This window comes from Saimiri boliviensis, chromosome 17, assembly GCF_048565385.1.
Source record: "Saimiri boliviensis isolate mSaiBol1 chromosome 17, mSaiBol1.pri, whole genome shotgun sequence".
Lineage (NCBI taxonomy): Eukaryota > Metazoa > Chordata > Mammalia > Primates > Cebidae > Saimiri > Saimiri boliviensis.
Genome location: NC_133465.1, coordinates 30,044,773 through 30,060,076, shown reverse-complemented (window position 1 = coordinate 30,060,076; position 15,304 = coordinate 30,044,773). Strand labels below are relative to the sequence as shown.

Below are 15,304 nucleotides of genomic sequence, written 5' to 3'. Positions count from 1 at the left end.
AAATACCAGCTCCCTTTAGAGGCTTTCCCAATCCTCCATGCCAAAGAGATATCTCCCTCCATAATATGTCCAAAGCAACTGCTTCATCCTTGTTATATCTTACATAATTATTTCCACATAGATCTGCTCCAGCCCTCGTCCATAAGACCCTGGAGGATGGATACTATGATGTGTTCCTCTCTTCCCACCCACTCCAAGCTTGCACATACTAAGAAGTGCAGTACGTATTTTGTGTCTACCTCCTTCCACTGAAGAGACCTTATCCATCACCAGCACCTAGAATGGGGCCTAGGCACAGCAGGCAGTCATGAACTATTTCTCAACTGTTAGGCAAGTGAGTATGTTTTCTGACTTGAACAAAGCTTTTTATCTCAGGTGGGGTTATTGGAGGTTGATGTTGGAGTTTCCAGTTAAACAGAGGCCTGACTCAGTATGAGTGAACAGATTTGGGAATTTATCTAAAGGTGGCAGGGAGGTTTGTCACACTAGTTCCTGGGAGAAACAGAAAATGTACTGCGCTATGTGAAAACAGAAATAAAAGATGAGAGTGATAGAACTGAACACAAGCTAGCAGTCCTATTTTTTTTTTTTTTTTTTTTTTTTTTTTGGTCTTCCAAGTAACTTAGGCCGGGCACAGTGGCTCATGCCTGTAATTCTAGCACTTTGGGAGGCAAGTTAGGCAGATCACTTGAGGTTACAGTTTGAGACCAGTCTGGCCAACATGGTGAAATCCCTTCTCTATTAAAAATACAAAAGTTAGCTGGGTGTGGTAGTACACATCTGCAAGTCCCAACTACTTGGGGGCTGAGGCAGGAGAATCGCTTGAACCCCAGGAGGTGGAGGTTGCAGTGAGCTGAGATTGCGTCACTGCACTCCGGCTTGGGCGACATAGCAAGACTGTCACCAAAAGAAAAACAGTAACTTCACTTTTGCTACCGTCTCTATCCTCTTCTCTATTCTATCATGGAACAGTGGAGGGGGCAGTCTCCTTCATTCAAGACGAATCTACTTCTCACTATGTTCCACTCATTTTGGGAGACTTTTCTCCCTCCTTCCCTGTCTGACTCTTTCTGGGTGGCTGACATTACCAGAGCCTCAGCACTTGGGCTGTTTGACATCTTTTCCCACCAATCTGCCCAAACTACTTTATTTGTTCAGGGATTATAACTGGCCACATTACAGAAGGTAGAAGAGAAGGAGGGGGGTCATTTGTTTCTTGCCCTTCTGCATGAGCTGTCTCTTTGCTGTCAATGAAGGAACAAAGCATGGAGTGGGACATGCAGACAGACCGAGCAGGGCACAGAGATAGCACTCCCAACTTTTTCAGGTTGCCCTGTGGGCCAGAGCTAGTTCTGCGAATTTTCATCAAAAAGTCACCTTTGAAATGACTAAAATTAAATTAAAAAAAAAATGTTCTAATGAGAGGGGCTTGAATTCTTAAAAAAAAAAAAATGAAGGGGCTGGGCGCGGTGGCTCATGCCTGTAATCCCAGCACTTTGGGAGGCCGAGGCGGGTGGATCATGAGGTCGAGAGATCGAGACCATCCTGGTCAACATGGTGAAACCCCGTTTCTACTAAAAATACAAAAAATTAGCTGGGTATGGTGGTGTGTGCCTGTAATCCCAGCTACTCAGGAGGCTGAGGCAGGAGAATTGCCTGAACCCAAGAGGTAGAGGTTGCAGTGAGCCGAGATCGCACCATTGCATTCCAGCCTGGGTAACGAGAGCAAAACTCCGTCTCAAAAAAAAAAAAAAAAAAAAAAAAAATGAAAAAGAGGGAGAGAAGATAGAATCTCTGTGACTGGTAAGATTTAATAATCAGAGAGACCTCAACATTCCCTGGTGGAGGCCAGGGAGGATGACGCTTGAAGGGCTCTGCTAATCTGAATCATAGTTCCCAGGCTCTTCACATAAAAGGAGGGGCTTGTGTCTTTCTTGACCAATCCCCTCATCCCACTACCTCTGCCTGCCCCAGAGGCATTGGTCTGACACTTTGGGGAGCAGGCCAGAGATCAGGGTGATGTCCCCATGGTTCCCATCAGAATCCTGCCTCTGCCCATCCTGCCACAACCAATCTGGACTTTACCTGAGCCTGAAGGAACAGGCAGGAAAACTGGCACAGCCAGGAGGAAAAGGGCCTTTATTTCCATACATCGGGTAAACAGGGAAGAGCACAGCCCAATGAGTACAAACCAATTGCAGGAGAGAAGTGGGGTGGCAGATGGGAGCAGCACCAGGCACTGCCCTTGGGCTCCCAAGTCTGGTGGAGTTCTCAGGATAACCTTTTAGGGTGTGGGCTGGGTCCTTCAGACCACATGGTGTTGTGTATGGGATAAGTGTCTGGGGGCAGTGAGTTGGAAGAAGAATGACACAGGCTCAGGACACAGGGTGAGGACCCATGTCTAATGAGCAGGGCCCAAAACTTCCATCTTCGGTTTTTCTGATCACAAAGCCCTCAATCTCAAGCCTTCCCTCTCGAGTTGAGTTTATGGTCCAGGCAGCCTGGACAGAGCAGGAGGGAGGCAGTGCTTGGATTAGCCCTGAACCGGTGTAGTTGGAATGGGTTTATCTTAAATAAGTCATTGCACGTAACACGCTGAGACAAAGAGGGTGGGGTGGGGGCTGAAGGTGTGGATGGTCCCCACGCACCCTTGTCTGCATAGGCTTGCTCAACCCAGCCCAGAAGCACCGGAGAGCCCCTCCCACCTCATTCTTAAGAACCTGGACCTGGCTCTGCTCACCAGTGTCTCCAGCTGCACAGAGAAAGAACTGCTCTCTGAAGAGTGAAGATGGAGATGAGACGAGATCCCCGAGTCATCTCTGGGGGCCCCAGCCACCACTGTAGCCCCCTCCCACTCTGAGGGATGCAGCTGTGATGGAGAGGTTGGGTATTTAAATTAAAAAGTAGAAAGACAGCAGGCACCGAGAAGAGAGGGCCCCCACCCCACACCAGAGGGAAGGCATCGCTGCTCCTCCCCCAATCCTCCCCATGGACCCAGCAACCTAGAGTGTCTCGGTAGGCAACCTGTCCACCGTCCCTGAGCAGGGGGCTGAGAGGGAGGTCAACGCGCTGGCTCCATGCAGTGCCAGGCCACCTGCCACTGCCCACAGTGGCCCAGGGTAGAAGCCAAGAACGTGGCATTGTGAGGCAGGGAGGAGCAAAAAGTTCTCTTTCCAGAAACTCCTCTTTCCCACACCTCTTCCACGTGGAGACATCAGACACCCATAGCCCGGAAAGTTCCCCTGACAGAAGGAGGTCAGGGTGTTTCCCATGCAGAGCAGCAGTCGGGTGGGGGAGATGGGTGCTCCACCACTTCCTGGGAGAAGCGCCCAGGCAGCCGCAGGCCATAGGGTGAAAGGGCTGCAAACCACTCCCCTGGGCTATGCATTGGTCTCTGCCAGCTTGGCCTCTGTGTCGCTGTCACTCAGATTGCTGTAGGAGTATCGGGGTCTGGAGGTGTTGTCGAGAGGGTCGTGCTCATCATCTGACCGGTCAGGGGCAAGGGACTTCCAGTAGCTGGTGGGGCTGCAGGGACAGAGGAATAAGGTTAGGGACAAACGACACTTCTACCTTTAAGCACCCATGCCTCTGGTTCTAGAGGCTCACAAAGCCGCATCAAGGCACTCCCCAAAAGCCATACATTGTTAGGTAAAAACCTTCCTTGGCTTACTTGGAAGATACTCAAAGTGGTAAGAGGAAGGAGACTCTGGAAGCTTTTAAAGCTCCATCCCTTTCTTTTAAAGAAAAGGGATGCTGAGAGCAGTGGGTCTCAGACTCGAGTGGGCATAAGAATTTGAAGCAGGCTCCTGGGCCCTCCCTCTTAGAAATCTTGAATCACTGGCTGTTGGGTACAACCCAGGAATTCTGGATTTTCAGTCCTTCTCCAGAAGGCGCTGAAGCAAGCAGTCCACGAACCACACTGGCCTGGAGACTAGAGGTCTGGTGATTACAACCTGTCTAGGATAGACGTTCTCTTAGGCAACCGATTCCTAAAAAGATTCCTCTGAGAAGGAGGTGCTTTCCCCATCAAATACTCCCAGATCGGAACCCTTTTCTCTAATGACAGCTCCCTGAGGCCTGTGAGAATTTTTACCCTTTACCATGGCATCATCTATTCACAAGAAATGGAGGCTCAGGAGGGAGAGGATGGGAAGACCTGTTTTAGGGTGGCCCAAGGAGAAAAGCCCCTTTCTTAGTACAATAACATAACTGAGTCTTCATCGGGCTGCTGGCTCTGGAGGCCTCCAGCTATCCCGGAGAGGTCTTTTTGTGAAGAGGTCTTTTCCCCTGGATGGAGCAGGATCATGGCATTGAACAGGGAAGAGGGGCCTCATCTCACCGTTCCATCCACCTTCCCTTTTCTTTCTCCCAAAGCCTTAGGGCCAGCTTCCTCTACTCCTCCTGCCTCCACTGCCTCTGTCAGTTCAACTGCACTCTTGCTTCAAAGCAACTGCAGAAAACACAGCCCACTGTGGCTCCTCTCCTACTGGTGCCCCACACTCAGCCGGGTCTCTCGAGCTGCAGCCCTGCCTCCAGATCCTTGACAGTTCCAACTTCGGCAATCAGCAGTTCCACGTTCCTGCTGCCTACAATTCTGACTTAAGAAGCTGAAAAGGGCCCTTTGTTTACTAGCCCGTTTAAAGTTCTATCCCCAAACCAAAAGAGGAGGAGTCAAGGTTCTGCAGAAAGGACCACGTTCTCAGCTTTTCCCAAGGTGGCAGTGAGAGATACAGAGGGCAAGATCTGGTCACTGAGTACTCCTGTGCAGAAGACGTGGCCTAGGCACCCGAGAAGGACTCTCTTACTTTTCACAATAACCCTATGAAATATTATGAGGAAGCCAGTCCAAAGAGATGAAAGGATCTTGCCCAAGGCCACACAGCCAGTATGTAAACTTGAATTTGGGACTCTCAGACCTCAAAGACTTTGGACGATTTCACCCTGCCACTAGATGGGATGACCTGAGGAAAAAAAAAAAAAAAAAAAACAAGACCAAACCTGAATTCTGCTGGCTTGGGCAAGTGCCAGGGGTTACGTAAAGATACTTCTCTCTCTATCCCTGGGGGAAAGGAAGAGGCTGATAGAATACATGTTCAATTATGCAAAATGGTTCAGGAATGGGGCAGTCTGGTTAATAGTTATCGTATTTCTCATGAATGAATTACCATTTTTAAAGGAATCAGGATAGCACAAAACACATTTAATACAAACTAGACTGAACATAAATGAGTCTCACTTTCAGAGGCCAAAGGCACTTAAGGACTCTGGGGGTGGGGTGGGGGGTTTCTAGGACAAAATTATAAAGCTTACTGATGACTGTGCAACACAGAAAAAAATTGGAGTTATTTTAGCTTTGGGGTTGTTTGAATTCTGAATGAGTGGGAGCCTGGTTTGGTTCTCATTTTTCATATAGAATTTCTGGGCACTCAGGGCCAGGGTCTGCTGTTAGGCTAAGGAGCACCTCACTTTGTGGAAAGACAGTGGGGTTATTTTGTGGGCAGAGGTGGGCAAGGCAGATGCCAGGGCTGGGATCCAGACGCAAATGAGGCACTGCTGGCGAGCTCCGGGGTGCTGTAAACTGCTGAATTGGGGCCCTCTACTCCTTTCCACTGCCTCATCTCTTTTCAAAGTGGGGGCTCCAGGCTCCACACCCACATTCCTGTGCTTGCCAGGCAGACACCTGGATAAATGATACCCAGGTTTCCACACTGTTTCGTCAAGATGCTGGGCAGCGGCAGAGGCTGCCAGGGAGGTGGTAAACTCTCTCTCTCTCTCTCTGCCTTGGGCAGTGGACCCACGAGATTGCTCTTGCCTCTAGCTTGGGTGATCTTTAGCCAGTCTCCTTAGTGGCGTCCACTGCTCCAGCCATCAGGGAGCTAACAGCAGGCAGCTGCCCTCCTCTCCAGGGCAAGAGTCAGGGCAGGCAATTTGAACATTTTAACCAAATTGTTTAAAAAAGCCTTCCTCCCCACAAGCCAGTGTCTCCTGCTCAGCGCTGTCACAAACAATTTGGTACATAAGGTAATTCCCGCCAGGCAAGCCCAAGGCAGCAGCTTCCCTCCCCTTGACTTTATTATGGAAGCTGCATTCCTGCTGCAAATTCTCGCTGGTCCTCATTATCAGATGGGAAACTAAGCAACTGCTCCGTCCCATGCCCCCACCCCAAAGCCAGTTGATGCTAAGTGCTACTGAGGTCTTCCCTCCCCAGGCCTTTTCCCTCTGGCTCAGTGTTGCTTAGCTAGGTTCTGGCTTGGTGCCACTCTACCAACAGTGAATCCAATCCTTCTTGGAGGTGATGGTGTATAGGGTGTCAGGGCTACTCCGGCTTTCCTGGTGGAAAAGAGGAACTGCGCTGGTGACTGGTGGAAGAAACAGTCTTTTGGTTTTTTGTTCTTGCTGATTGTGGGGTCAAGGATGATGGTGGGCTGAGGGCACTGGGGTCTGAAATCTGCCAGTCGCCAGTCAGTGTGGGATGGCTCAGCTTTAGGCCCATGTCCTTCTTGGGGTAGAGGCACAGTGTGCAGAAAAGCCTGGCCCTCTTTGCTTTCCAAACATCTCTCCTGGGTCCATCAGCTGACTTCCTGCCTTAGGGGTGTGGGGCACTTAGCAGGGCTGCTAAGGGGAAGGCTAAGATGGCTGACAAAATATTTTAACTTTTTTTTTTTTTGAGATGGAGTCTCACTCTGTCACCCAGGCTGGAGTGCAGCGATGAGATCTCGGTTCATTGCAATCTCCGGCTCCCGGGTTCAAGCAATTCTTCTGCCTCTGCCTCCCGAGTAGCCGGGACTATAAGCGCACACCACCACGCTCAGCTAGTTTTTTTATTTTTGGTAGAGACAGGGTTTCACCATCTTGGCCAGGCTGACCTCAAGCTCCTGACCTCAGGTGATCTGTCTGCCTTGGCTTCCCAAAGTGCTGGGATTACAGGTGTGAGCCGCCGTGCCCAGCCGACTCTTGTCTTAACTATGGAGCCAACACTGGTTCCCTAGTACAACAGAGATGCTTCCTGTTCCTCCTGGAGCACTCAGTAACCATCTGCTGCATGGGGGAAGTGACAGAGCAGGGCTGAGCCATTTCACTTGCTCCATTCCTTAAAAGGTCTTAAATCAGTCCCTTTTGGTATAATCCATTCAAAGTCAGCCTGGGTGTCCAGCTGCTCCATAGCACAAGCATGCGACAGGTGTGTTAGTTCATGCATCTGGGAAATAAATGCCCGTGCCCCAGGGGGCTGCACTCGGGGGTCATACCTCCTGGGAAGCAGCAAGCTTGCCCTGGAAGGGCACCATGCCGAAAACAGCTTCACATCAGCAGGGTGATCTAAAATGTCACCACCCACCAGGGAAACTGGCAACAATGGGATTCCAATGAGTCAGGCTCTGCCCTTTTTCCACGGTGGGGGTGTGGGCATAAAGGGCCTAACTGCTAGATCTCCCTCCCCACAGGGAGAAGAGCTGGGGGAGGCAGGAGAGCCAGGAGGGGGCTGTCACTCAGCAGCTGCTAATTTCTATTCATTAGAACTTTACAAGATGAGTAGAACTGAGGTGACGCCCATGTGTGGGCCTTTGGTGGGAAGGCTGGGGAGGGAGTCAGGCATCTCCTGGGACTGCTGTAGGGTGTGGTTCTGTGTGGGCTGCAGCCCTGTGAACCTTGTACTCCTAGGCTTGAGATCTATGCCAGAGAGGAAGGTGGCTTTGCAGGCGGTGGGGTAGGGGGAGGGAGAGGGAAAGCTGAGCAAAAGGCCCCATAAGAGCTTAGGGTCACTGATGTGCACCAACCAAAGCTGGGGTGTCAGCTTGGGACCTTTCCTGGGCCCAGCCTATTGAGGCCATGAAGGAAAGCTTCTGAATGGGTGCTGCCAGGCTCACACAGTAAACATGTCACCCCTGTGCTCTGCGGTGTGGAGGAGTGGGTAAAGGGAAGAGGGTTGGAGGTGGGCAGACTCCATTCAGACCCTGAGAAGAACAACTCTTCTCAGCTGCGCGTGACCACACGGCAAGTGACTTAACCTCTCCAAGCCTCAGCTTCATCTTCTATGAAACCCGGCTAATGAGACCTTTGTTATGGAGCGACTGTGAGGGCTAAATGACTAAAATGTGGCAGGTATTAAGGACAGTCCCTGTCCCTGGTCCAGGGTCAGGACTTGTAAGCGGGAGCTCTGACATCACCGGCGAGATCAACTGATGGGGCTCTGGGCTCAGGAAGGCTGAGCAGCTTGGCGGGCCCCTGCTCTCCGAGGCAGCCAGGCGTGCCCGAGAGGAATGCGGGTGGGCCCTGAGGTGGCCGCCGGAGGGGCAGGGAGCACGTTAGTTCACACCAGGTGGGACACGCCATGCTGAACCCAGGCTGGGTGCCACCTACTGCACTAGTCGCTCTCAGGCCGGTAGAGGTACCGCATCATCAGGCTGTCCACCTCCTTCTTGCGCTTCTTCTCCTCCTTCTTCGACGGCCGGTGCGTCCGCCCGGCCTCTTCACTTTCTGCAGCTGGGCCCTTCTTCACGCTGGAGCGGCTGTGGCTGGACACGGTCGAGCCGCTGGATGACGACGAGGAGGACTCGGACTCTGTTCTCTTTCTCCTAGACTTGGACTTCTTGCTCTTCCGAGAGCGCCCCTTCTTCCGCCTCTTGTGCTCCGAGGAAGCTTCAGAGCTGGAGCTGGAGCTGGAGCTGGAGCTGGAGCTGGAGCTGCTCCTTCGCCTCCCGCGCCTTCGCGGACTCCGGCTCTTTCTGCCGCTGCGGGGCCCGGACACATCGGCAGCGGAGGCGGAGCGGCGGATGCTGGCAGCTCGCTCTGGGGGGTCCAGGTGGGCGCTCCGGGCACTCCGGATGCTCTTCCTGTCATCCTCCTCAGAGTCGGGCTCCAGGCTGCTCCGTTGGAATGGCACAGGCTTATAGCTCAAGACCTCGTTGATGGCAGCCTCCAGGTCTGGGTCCAGGTAGGAGTGACGGCTGACGGGGCGGACGCTGGAGCCGGGAGGCTCGTCCACGGCCGAGGCCGAGCTACGTGGCCGCGGTGGCACCGACAGACTGCGGGCCAGCGACGGGTGGCTGTACTGCGAGCAGGTCTCACTCAGGGCCACGCTGGCGCCGTCGTCCCACTCGTCCAGGCAGCTCCGGCCCAGGGACAGGCGGGAATCGGGGCTCTCCCGGCCTAGGCCCGAGGCCCGGCTCAGGGAAGGGCTGAGCGTCCTGGACAGGCTGTCGAGGCGCGAGGTGCTGCGGCGGGAACTGGGTGAGCCCGACAGCGAGAAGCTCAGGGAGGAGCCGGCCCTGTCCTCCCCAGAGCCCCGCCGCGTGGCCGAGGAGGCCCGGCTGACGGGTGCAGAGACCGGAGAGGCCCGGCTGAAGTCGGAGCCCCACCGCTTCCGGCCCGTGCGCCCCCCGGCCCCGGAGAGGACCGAGCTGCACTCCTCCCCCGGCTCCTCCGACTTCCTGCCCGGGCCTGGCTCCTCCCTGGGGCCCACGCGGGCCTTCCGCGGGGGCCTCTCGGGGGAGGCCGCCCGCTCGCTCAGGGAGGTGAAGAGTGAGTCTGCATCCCCGGTGCCCCCGATGGAGTCCTTCAGGGTGAGCCGCTTCCGATAGCTCAGGGAGCTCACCACCGAGGCCGGCCTCTCCTCCACCCCTGGGGCCTCCTTAGAGAGGCTGCAGAGGGCCATTCCCAGGGAGGATGCGAGAAGCAGCCGTGGATGATGGCAGCAGGGAGGGAGAGAGGTTGAGAGAGAGAGAGAGGAACAAGCATTAAACCCAGAGAATAAAGGCACAGGGGGAGGGAGGCGAAAGGAGGAGAAAACGGCAGCCCTGGCAAAGTGGCGGTGAGAGTGTCGGAGGAAATGAAGCAAAATAATTTGCGTCAGTGAAAATAGCTTCATGGAGAATGTCATGTAAATTAGACTATTGTTCTATTTCATCACTTTTCCCCCTCTAAACGTTTAGTTCAATTTATTTCATTGTCAACTACCTGGAGCCTCGTGCCACGCCGTGGTGAACCACGGCAGTGGGGCGGGGAAGCCGGCATTATCTGCAATAACAAAATGTCGTTTGGCCGAATAAATTAAACCAATTAGAGGGGGCTGCTGGGTGCTTCTGATGAGGGGCCAGGCTTGGGGAAGGGGCCTCAGCGGAGCTGGAGAAGGGAGGGAGGGACGTTACTTTTCCTACCCAGTCTACCTGCTGTCTCTGGGAGGGGATGGGGAAAGGTGTGCCCTGGAGGATCAGGATGGGCTTGGGTTGTGGGGAGGATTCTATATTGTGGGAGGGGAGTAGGGATGTGGTTTTAGGAGGGGAGGGGGCTGAGGGCTGTTCTTTCTCCCTACTGCCACACTGGTCCGTCGGAAAGGGATAGGGAAGGGGAAGCTCTGGATTCCAGGGGTGACTGTCTATGTGATCAGAGGACTAGGACTGGCTAGAAAACAGGGAGCCTGTTCCCCTAGTGGCTATTAGGAAGAAAGACATGGGGGTATTGAAGAGATTAGAGGAAGGAGAGAACGGGCAGAGAAAGACAGATGTGCCTGTAGCTGGGACAAGAATCAGTGGAACTGGTGCCTCTTCTGCTGCTTTTCATGGTAAGATGTCAGAGATCCAGAGCTGGCCAGGGCTGTGGGATCAAGAGTGTCCTGTGCTCCATCCCAGTCTTGATTCCAAGGGTCTGAACTATCAGGAAGTTTGATCAACATTTGTTGAATAAGTGGAGGTGACATTAAACCTACGCCAAACCAAAGCCCGGAGCCTAATGGGAAAACATTACCTGAGAAAAATAAGGGAGCTGCAGCCCTGGATAAGAAGAAACTAAGCCTCTTCCTGTGCTCATGCACATGCCAGAAGCACACCTGGGCTGTTTTCACAGACGCCAGGCAAGAGACGCAGGCCTCCCCTCATGGGATCCAGGTGGCATGAGATCGCTTTTCCTCCCAGCTCAAGACCACATGCTCACCTGGAACTCTTCAAGCTGCCATCATCAGAAGCTGCCTTGGAAGGTCCCTTGTTTTTTGACAACCAGGACTTGACCCCGTCAACCCGGTCCTCCAGCTCCGAATCCACATCCGAGTCTCCCTCACTGTAGGGATGAGAAGCAGAAAGGTAGGCAAAGCCAGGCAAGGGATGGGCACCTGCTGCCCAGGAGGAGAGCAGAAGGGGGTACAGGGGGTGTCTTGGGCAGGGGGGATGTGGGCGGCATGCGCATCAGTGAGTTGGGGGGAGAATGAGAGAGATTAGAGCACACCATTCACAAGGAGCCTGTCCCCACTCAGCAGCCACACTGTGACAGCCACCAAGAAGAACCTGAGGAGCATGGAGGCAGCTCCCATGCCAGTTATCTGTGACAGGCCACTGTTCAGCTGACCAACCCAAGGAGAATTACCGAAAGACCATCCACTCGTCAATTACACCTAAATGGCTCTGAGCTAAGAAGAGGAGCCCTGGGTCCTTTGGTGACTCCTTGAGGACTACTCTGCTGTTTCTTGTCTGCCACTCCTCAAATTGTGGCTATAGCTGCTGTCATTTTCCATGCCTTTGTTACAAGAGCTGGGCTGTCGGCCACAGAGCAGAAGGCAAGAGTTTCATAGGATTTGGAGTTAGCTTGAAGCTGGAGGTCTCCTTAGCAGATGGCAGCACCAACCTGGGCTCTAGATTAAGGAGGCCCAGGCCATATCCCAGATCTACCCTGTGGCTTCTCTGGCTCTTAAGAAACAGAGAAAGGAAAAGGAGAGGCATCGGCATTTCCAGAGGGACTAGCAACAGTGTCGGCATCTAAATTGTCCCTGGAGACCCAGCTGGGCTCAGAAAGTCCCAGCCCAGAGCCCTGTTGCTCAAGGTCTCCTCTTGCCTTGTCAGGTAGCCCCCCTGCCCTTGCTCAAAAGTGCTTCGTCTGGCAGAGCCAACCTTAGCACTTAAAGGAGAGCCCAAAGGACACAAATTTTGAGGCTGAAGTCCTGGTCACCCTCCTCATGAAGCAGCTGGGCTTGGAGACAGCTTCTGGGTAAGATTGCTTCTAAAATTCTGCAAAATGTCTGCTCACTAAGTTACCCTGCTACGAATAGGCTAGAGTTTCTCCTTGATATACATTTCCTTTCCTCTGTGTCAACAGGAATGGCTCCATTCCTGAATTATGTTCTTAAATAAATAGCCACACAGGCACGTGTACACAGACACACAGGCACACACAAAACCACCAGATTGTTCTGGGGACCAGGAGAAAGCCCAACTCATGGGGAGGCGAATAAAGAGGCATATTTTATGGGCTCCCATCAAATGCAGAATTATAACAAAGACGAGGCTGGCTGATGCCCCGGGTAAACAGGAGTTTAGCAGACAGCCTCAAAACTGCTAATGCAAGCCCTGTGCCTGTCCGAGCCTGGCAGATTTACTGTGGTGCATGGGCCCCATGGAACACCAATACCACCTGATTTATACACCCATGCAAAAAACCTCCCTCTCTAGCTTCAGAGCCTATAATTTATCACGCCGTTCATAACCATATTGATTGCTTTTAGAAAGGAGGTGCTGTATGCATCGCAAAATCTATGTCTACATGTTAAAAGCGTTTCTGTATAAATCTCCCTTAATACTGTGCTGTTTACTGCTTTCATTAAGGTTATGGCAATAACAACTGTATCTCTAAGTAAATCGAAACATTATTTTTCTGCCTGCCTTAGTGCGCTGGGCTCAATAACTTGGAGCTGGGGCCCAGAGCTGTTGAGGAAGGAGCCACACCACCTCTCTGCCATCAGCAGGAACCTGGTTAGAGCTGCACGTCCCCATGCGTCTATGTGAGTGCACACCGGTGTGCGTGTGTGTGCGTGTGCGGTGTGCCTGTGTGTGTGCACGCCTGGCAGTAGTTTAGAATATGATCTTAAATGCGCATTTTATCAGCCCTTGAAGCTCTTACTGCCCAAGGATGGCAGGGTTGAAACACACAGGGGACAGACAGTTGTGGGTCCAGAATATGAATTTTCCTCCTTACATTCAGAGCAGTGGATGGGTTGCCAAGCTGGCCTGCCTGCCCTCACCTTCTTTTTAGTTGCAAGCATCTAGAAGATGTTCTTTTCCTTAAATAATCAGGCCCATAAACAAACTCCAGGGGCAGGAAGGCTCAGGGGGCAGTTGAAGTTTTAAATGGTCGGAATTAAACCTTGCGTCAAATACAATTTATGTCCGGGCTCATGTGCTATTAGTTAACTGGGAGCTGAATCGCGGGGGAACAAACAAACGGAGACAGAACGGCGGGGGATATTAATTGTGTGTGACAACCAGGCTCCAGCGGCCCTCTATCACTGTTACACACTATTACATTTATCATTAGCTCTCACCAAGTCCTGTGTGCTGCCACCAGCCCATCTTGGCCAGGGGAGGGGGCCCACCAGGCAAGAGAGAGTGGGGGAAGAAACCCAATGCCACGCTGGAAAAACAGCCTCCAAAAAACAACCCTGTCGAACTTGATGGAGGATCAGCCTGCTCTGCCTGAAGGCCTGCGCATCTGCATTTGCTGTCCAGCTCCCGCCCAGAAAGAGGGAAAAGAGAGGGGTGGATTTCCTGGGCTTCCCGCCACCTGACAGACAGCACCAGCACACATGCCGCCAGGGCCTCCCTCTGCCCACGGTGCCGCAGGGAGTAAAGTAAACACATCTGGCTGTGTTCCCTTCCCCCGCCACAGCAGCGCAGCCCATGATTAGCTGCCTGAATGCCTTCTCCAAACAAGAAACTCGGAGATGCCCCTCACCTTCCACCCTTGTCTGCCAAGAGAAGGTGGCAAACCTTTAAAGATGAAACATACCCGCTTCTTTCAGGCAGCTCAGGCTCCCAAGAAGCCCAAGGATGTGGACAGATCCAGCCCAAACAGACTTTCTCCCAGAGAAATAGGCCAGAGAGATGGCCACACTTGGTTTTTGAGGGAGAAACGTGCTGGAGCTCAGGAAGGTCGACTTCTCGAATAGGCTGTGCCTTCCTTTCTGCTGGAGCCCCCCATCCTACCTAGCAAGGGTGCCCAGGCCAGCCCCAGCCTTCCAGGGAGCACACCTCATTGCCCACTCCCAGCCTCCCCCGAGGACAGAGTCAGAGTGTTAGTGTTAGAGACCAGCGAGGCGTGAGTGTGGGGAGGCTGTGTCCACATGCGGCGTGCAGCGGCCCCAGGGTGTGAGCCAGTGTTAGGGGTGGTTAGACACCCTCGAGGACAGGCAGAGAGCACATGCGCTCCAGTCCTCACAGTTTATTCTTTCTTTTCTGATACTTTGTCACCATATCCTGCAAACTGGAAATAGAGAGAAAAGGGTGGGCAAGGGGTCCAGAGGAAACAGACTAAATGAATGGGCAACCCAAGGTGGACCCCTTAGCTGAGGACCTCTCTTCCCTCGGCAAAAGCCAGCTCTGGCTGGCTGAGACCAGGTAGGGGGATGCGTGATAGTGCTGTCCTCAGAACCTGATCTGGGCTGTCCCTGGCATCTCTCCTCTGCCCGAATGCAGCAGGCTCTCTGTGCTGCCCCAGACTTGCCTGCAGAAGGGGCCCCAGCCCTGAGGTGGGAAGGGTGCAGGTCTAGGGTGTGCCTAGTGAAACCCTGGGAGCTTCTCCAAGGCCTGGCGCCACCCTGCACTGCTGGCCTTCCTTCCTTGTGACTTTCTCATCCGCCTAAGACTACAAATCTCTCTTTCTCTCCAAACCATTCCCTGGGTGGGTTTTATGAGAAAATCTCTGGCATAGTAACACAGCCTTTAAATCTCTGCTCTCCCCAGAGTGGGGCAGACGCCATTGGAAATGCAGCTAAACGGGGGAATAACTCATCTTGAGCGGGCAGAGCAGGAGGGCCCGGTCCCAGGGAGGGGCGACTGCGTGGGGGGCCTCACTCAGAGTGTACCTGTCTCACCCTCTGGCCCTGCAGGACAGGCCGTGCTGGGGTCTGGCAGTAAAGGGAGGGTGGGGTGGTGGCTCGGTCATGGGGAGGCAGAGGTTGCAACTGTTCTACCTGGTGGCCTGGTTCCAGAGGCGGTCAAGAGAGCCTCTGTGCTGGCTGCGGATGCCCCAGAGGCCACCCCTCACCTGTTGATGAGGTCCTCATTCTCATCACTCTCCATCTCGTCCTCGATGGCGGCCTGCAGGTCCCCGATGCGCTTGAATGCCAGCTTTAGGTCGGCCTGGAGGCTCTGGTTAGCAGCCTCCAAGCTTTCCAGATCCATCTCCTAGGAGGGAGGGGGCAGCCCAGTTTGCAGGAGGGCTAGCCTCTCCCCCAGATGCCCAGAAGAAGCCTGCTTTGAGTCCCTCCCAGCCATGGGGGCGTTACCTGAGGGCTGACCCAGGCTTCCAGAGCCTTTTCTGCTCTGGT

General features: G+C 53.4%; 1 protein-coding gene across 20 annotated transcripts in view; it reads right to left on the bottom strand.

The window, feature by feature from the left end:
• Positions 1-2,603: 2,603 nt before the first annotated feature.
• The window catches only part of MYO18A (myosin XVIIIA), a 102,453-nt gene continuing 89,752 nt past the window's right edge, over positions 2,604-15,304 (bottom strand). For 14 of the 20 annotated variants that reach the window (XM_074388434.1, XM_039475911.2, XM_039475912.2 and 11 more), the window contains 5 exons: positions 15,022-15,161; positions 14,194-14,238; positions 10,927-11,049; positions 8,359-9,638; positions 3,434-3,525 (listed from right to left, as the gene is read on the bottom strand). In XM_074388434.1, the coding sequence (XP_074244535.1) occupies positions 8,363-9,638; positions 10,927-11,049; positions 14,194-14,238; positions 15,022-15,161 (1,584 nt within the window). In that variant the 3' untranslated portion in view covers positions 3,434-3,525; positions 8,359-8,362. Of the gene's footprint in view, positions 3,526-8,358; positions 9,639-10,926; positions 11,050-14,193; positions 14,239-15,021; positions 15,162-15,304 lie in introns of all 20 variants that reach the window. The other 6 variants (XM_074388447.1, XM_039475917.2, XM_039475918.2 and 3 more) reach the window with 3 other exon arrangements.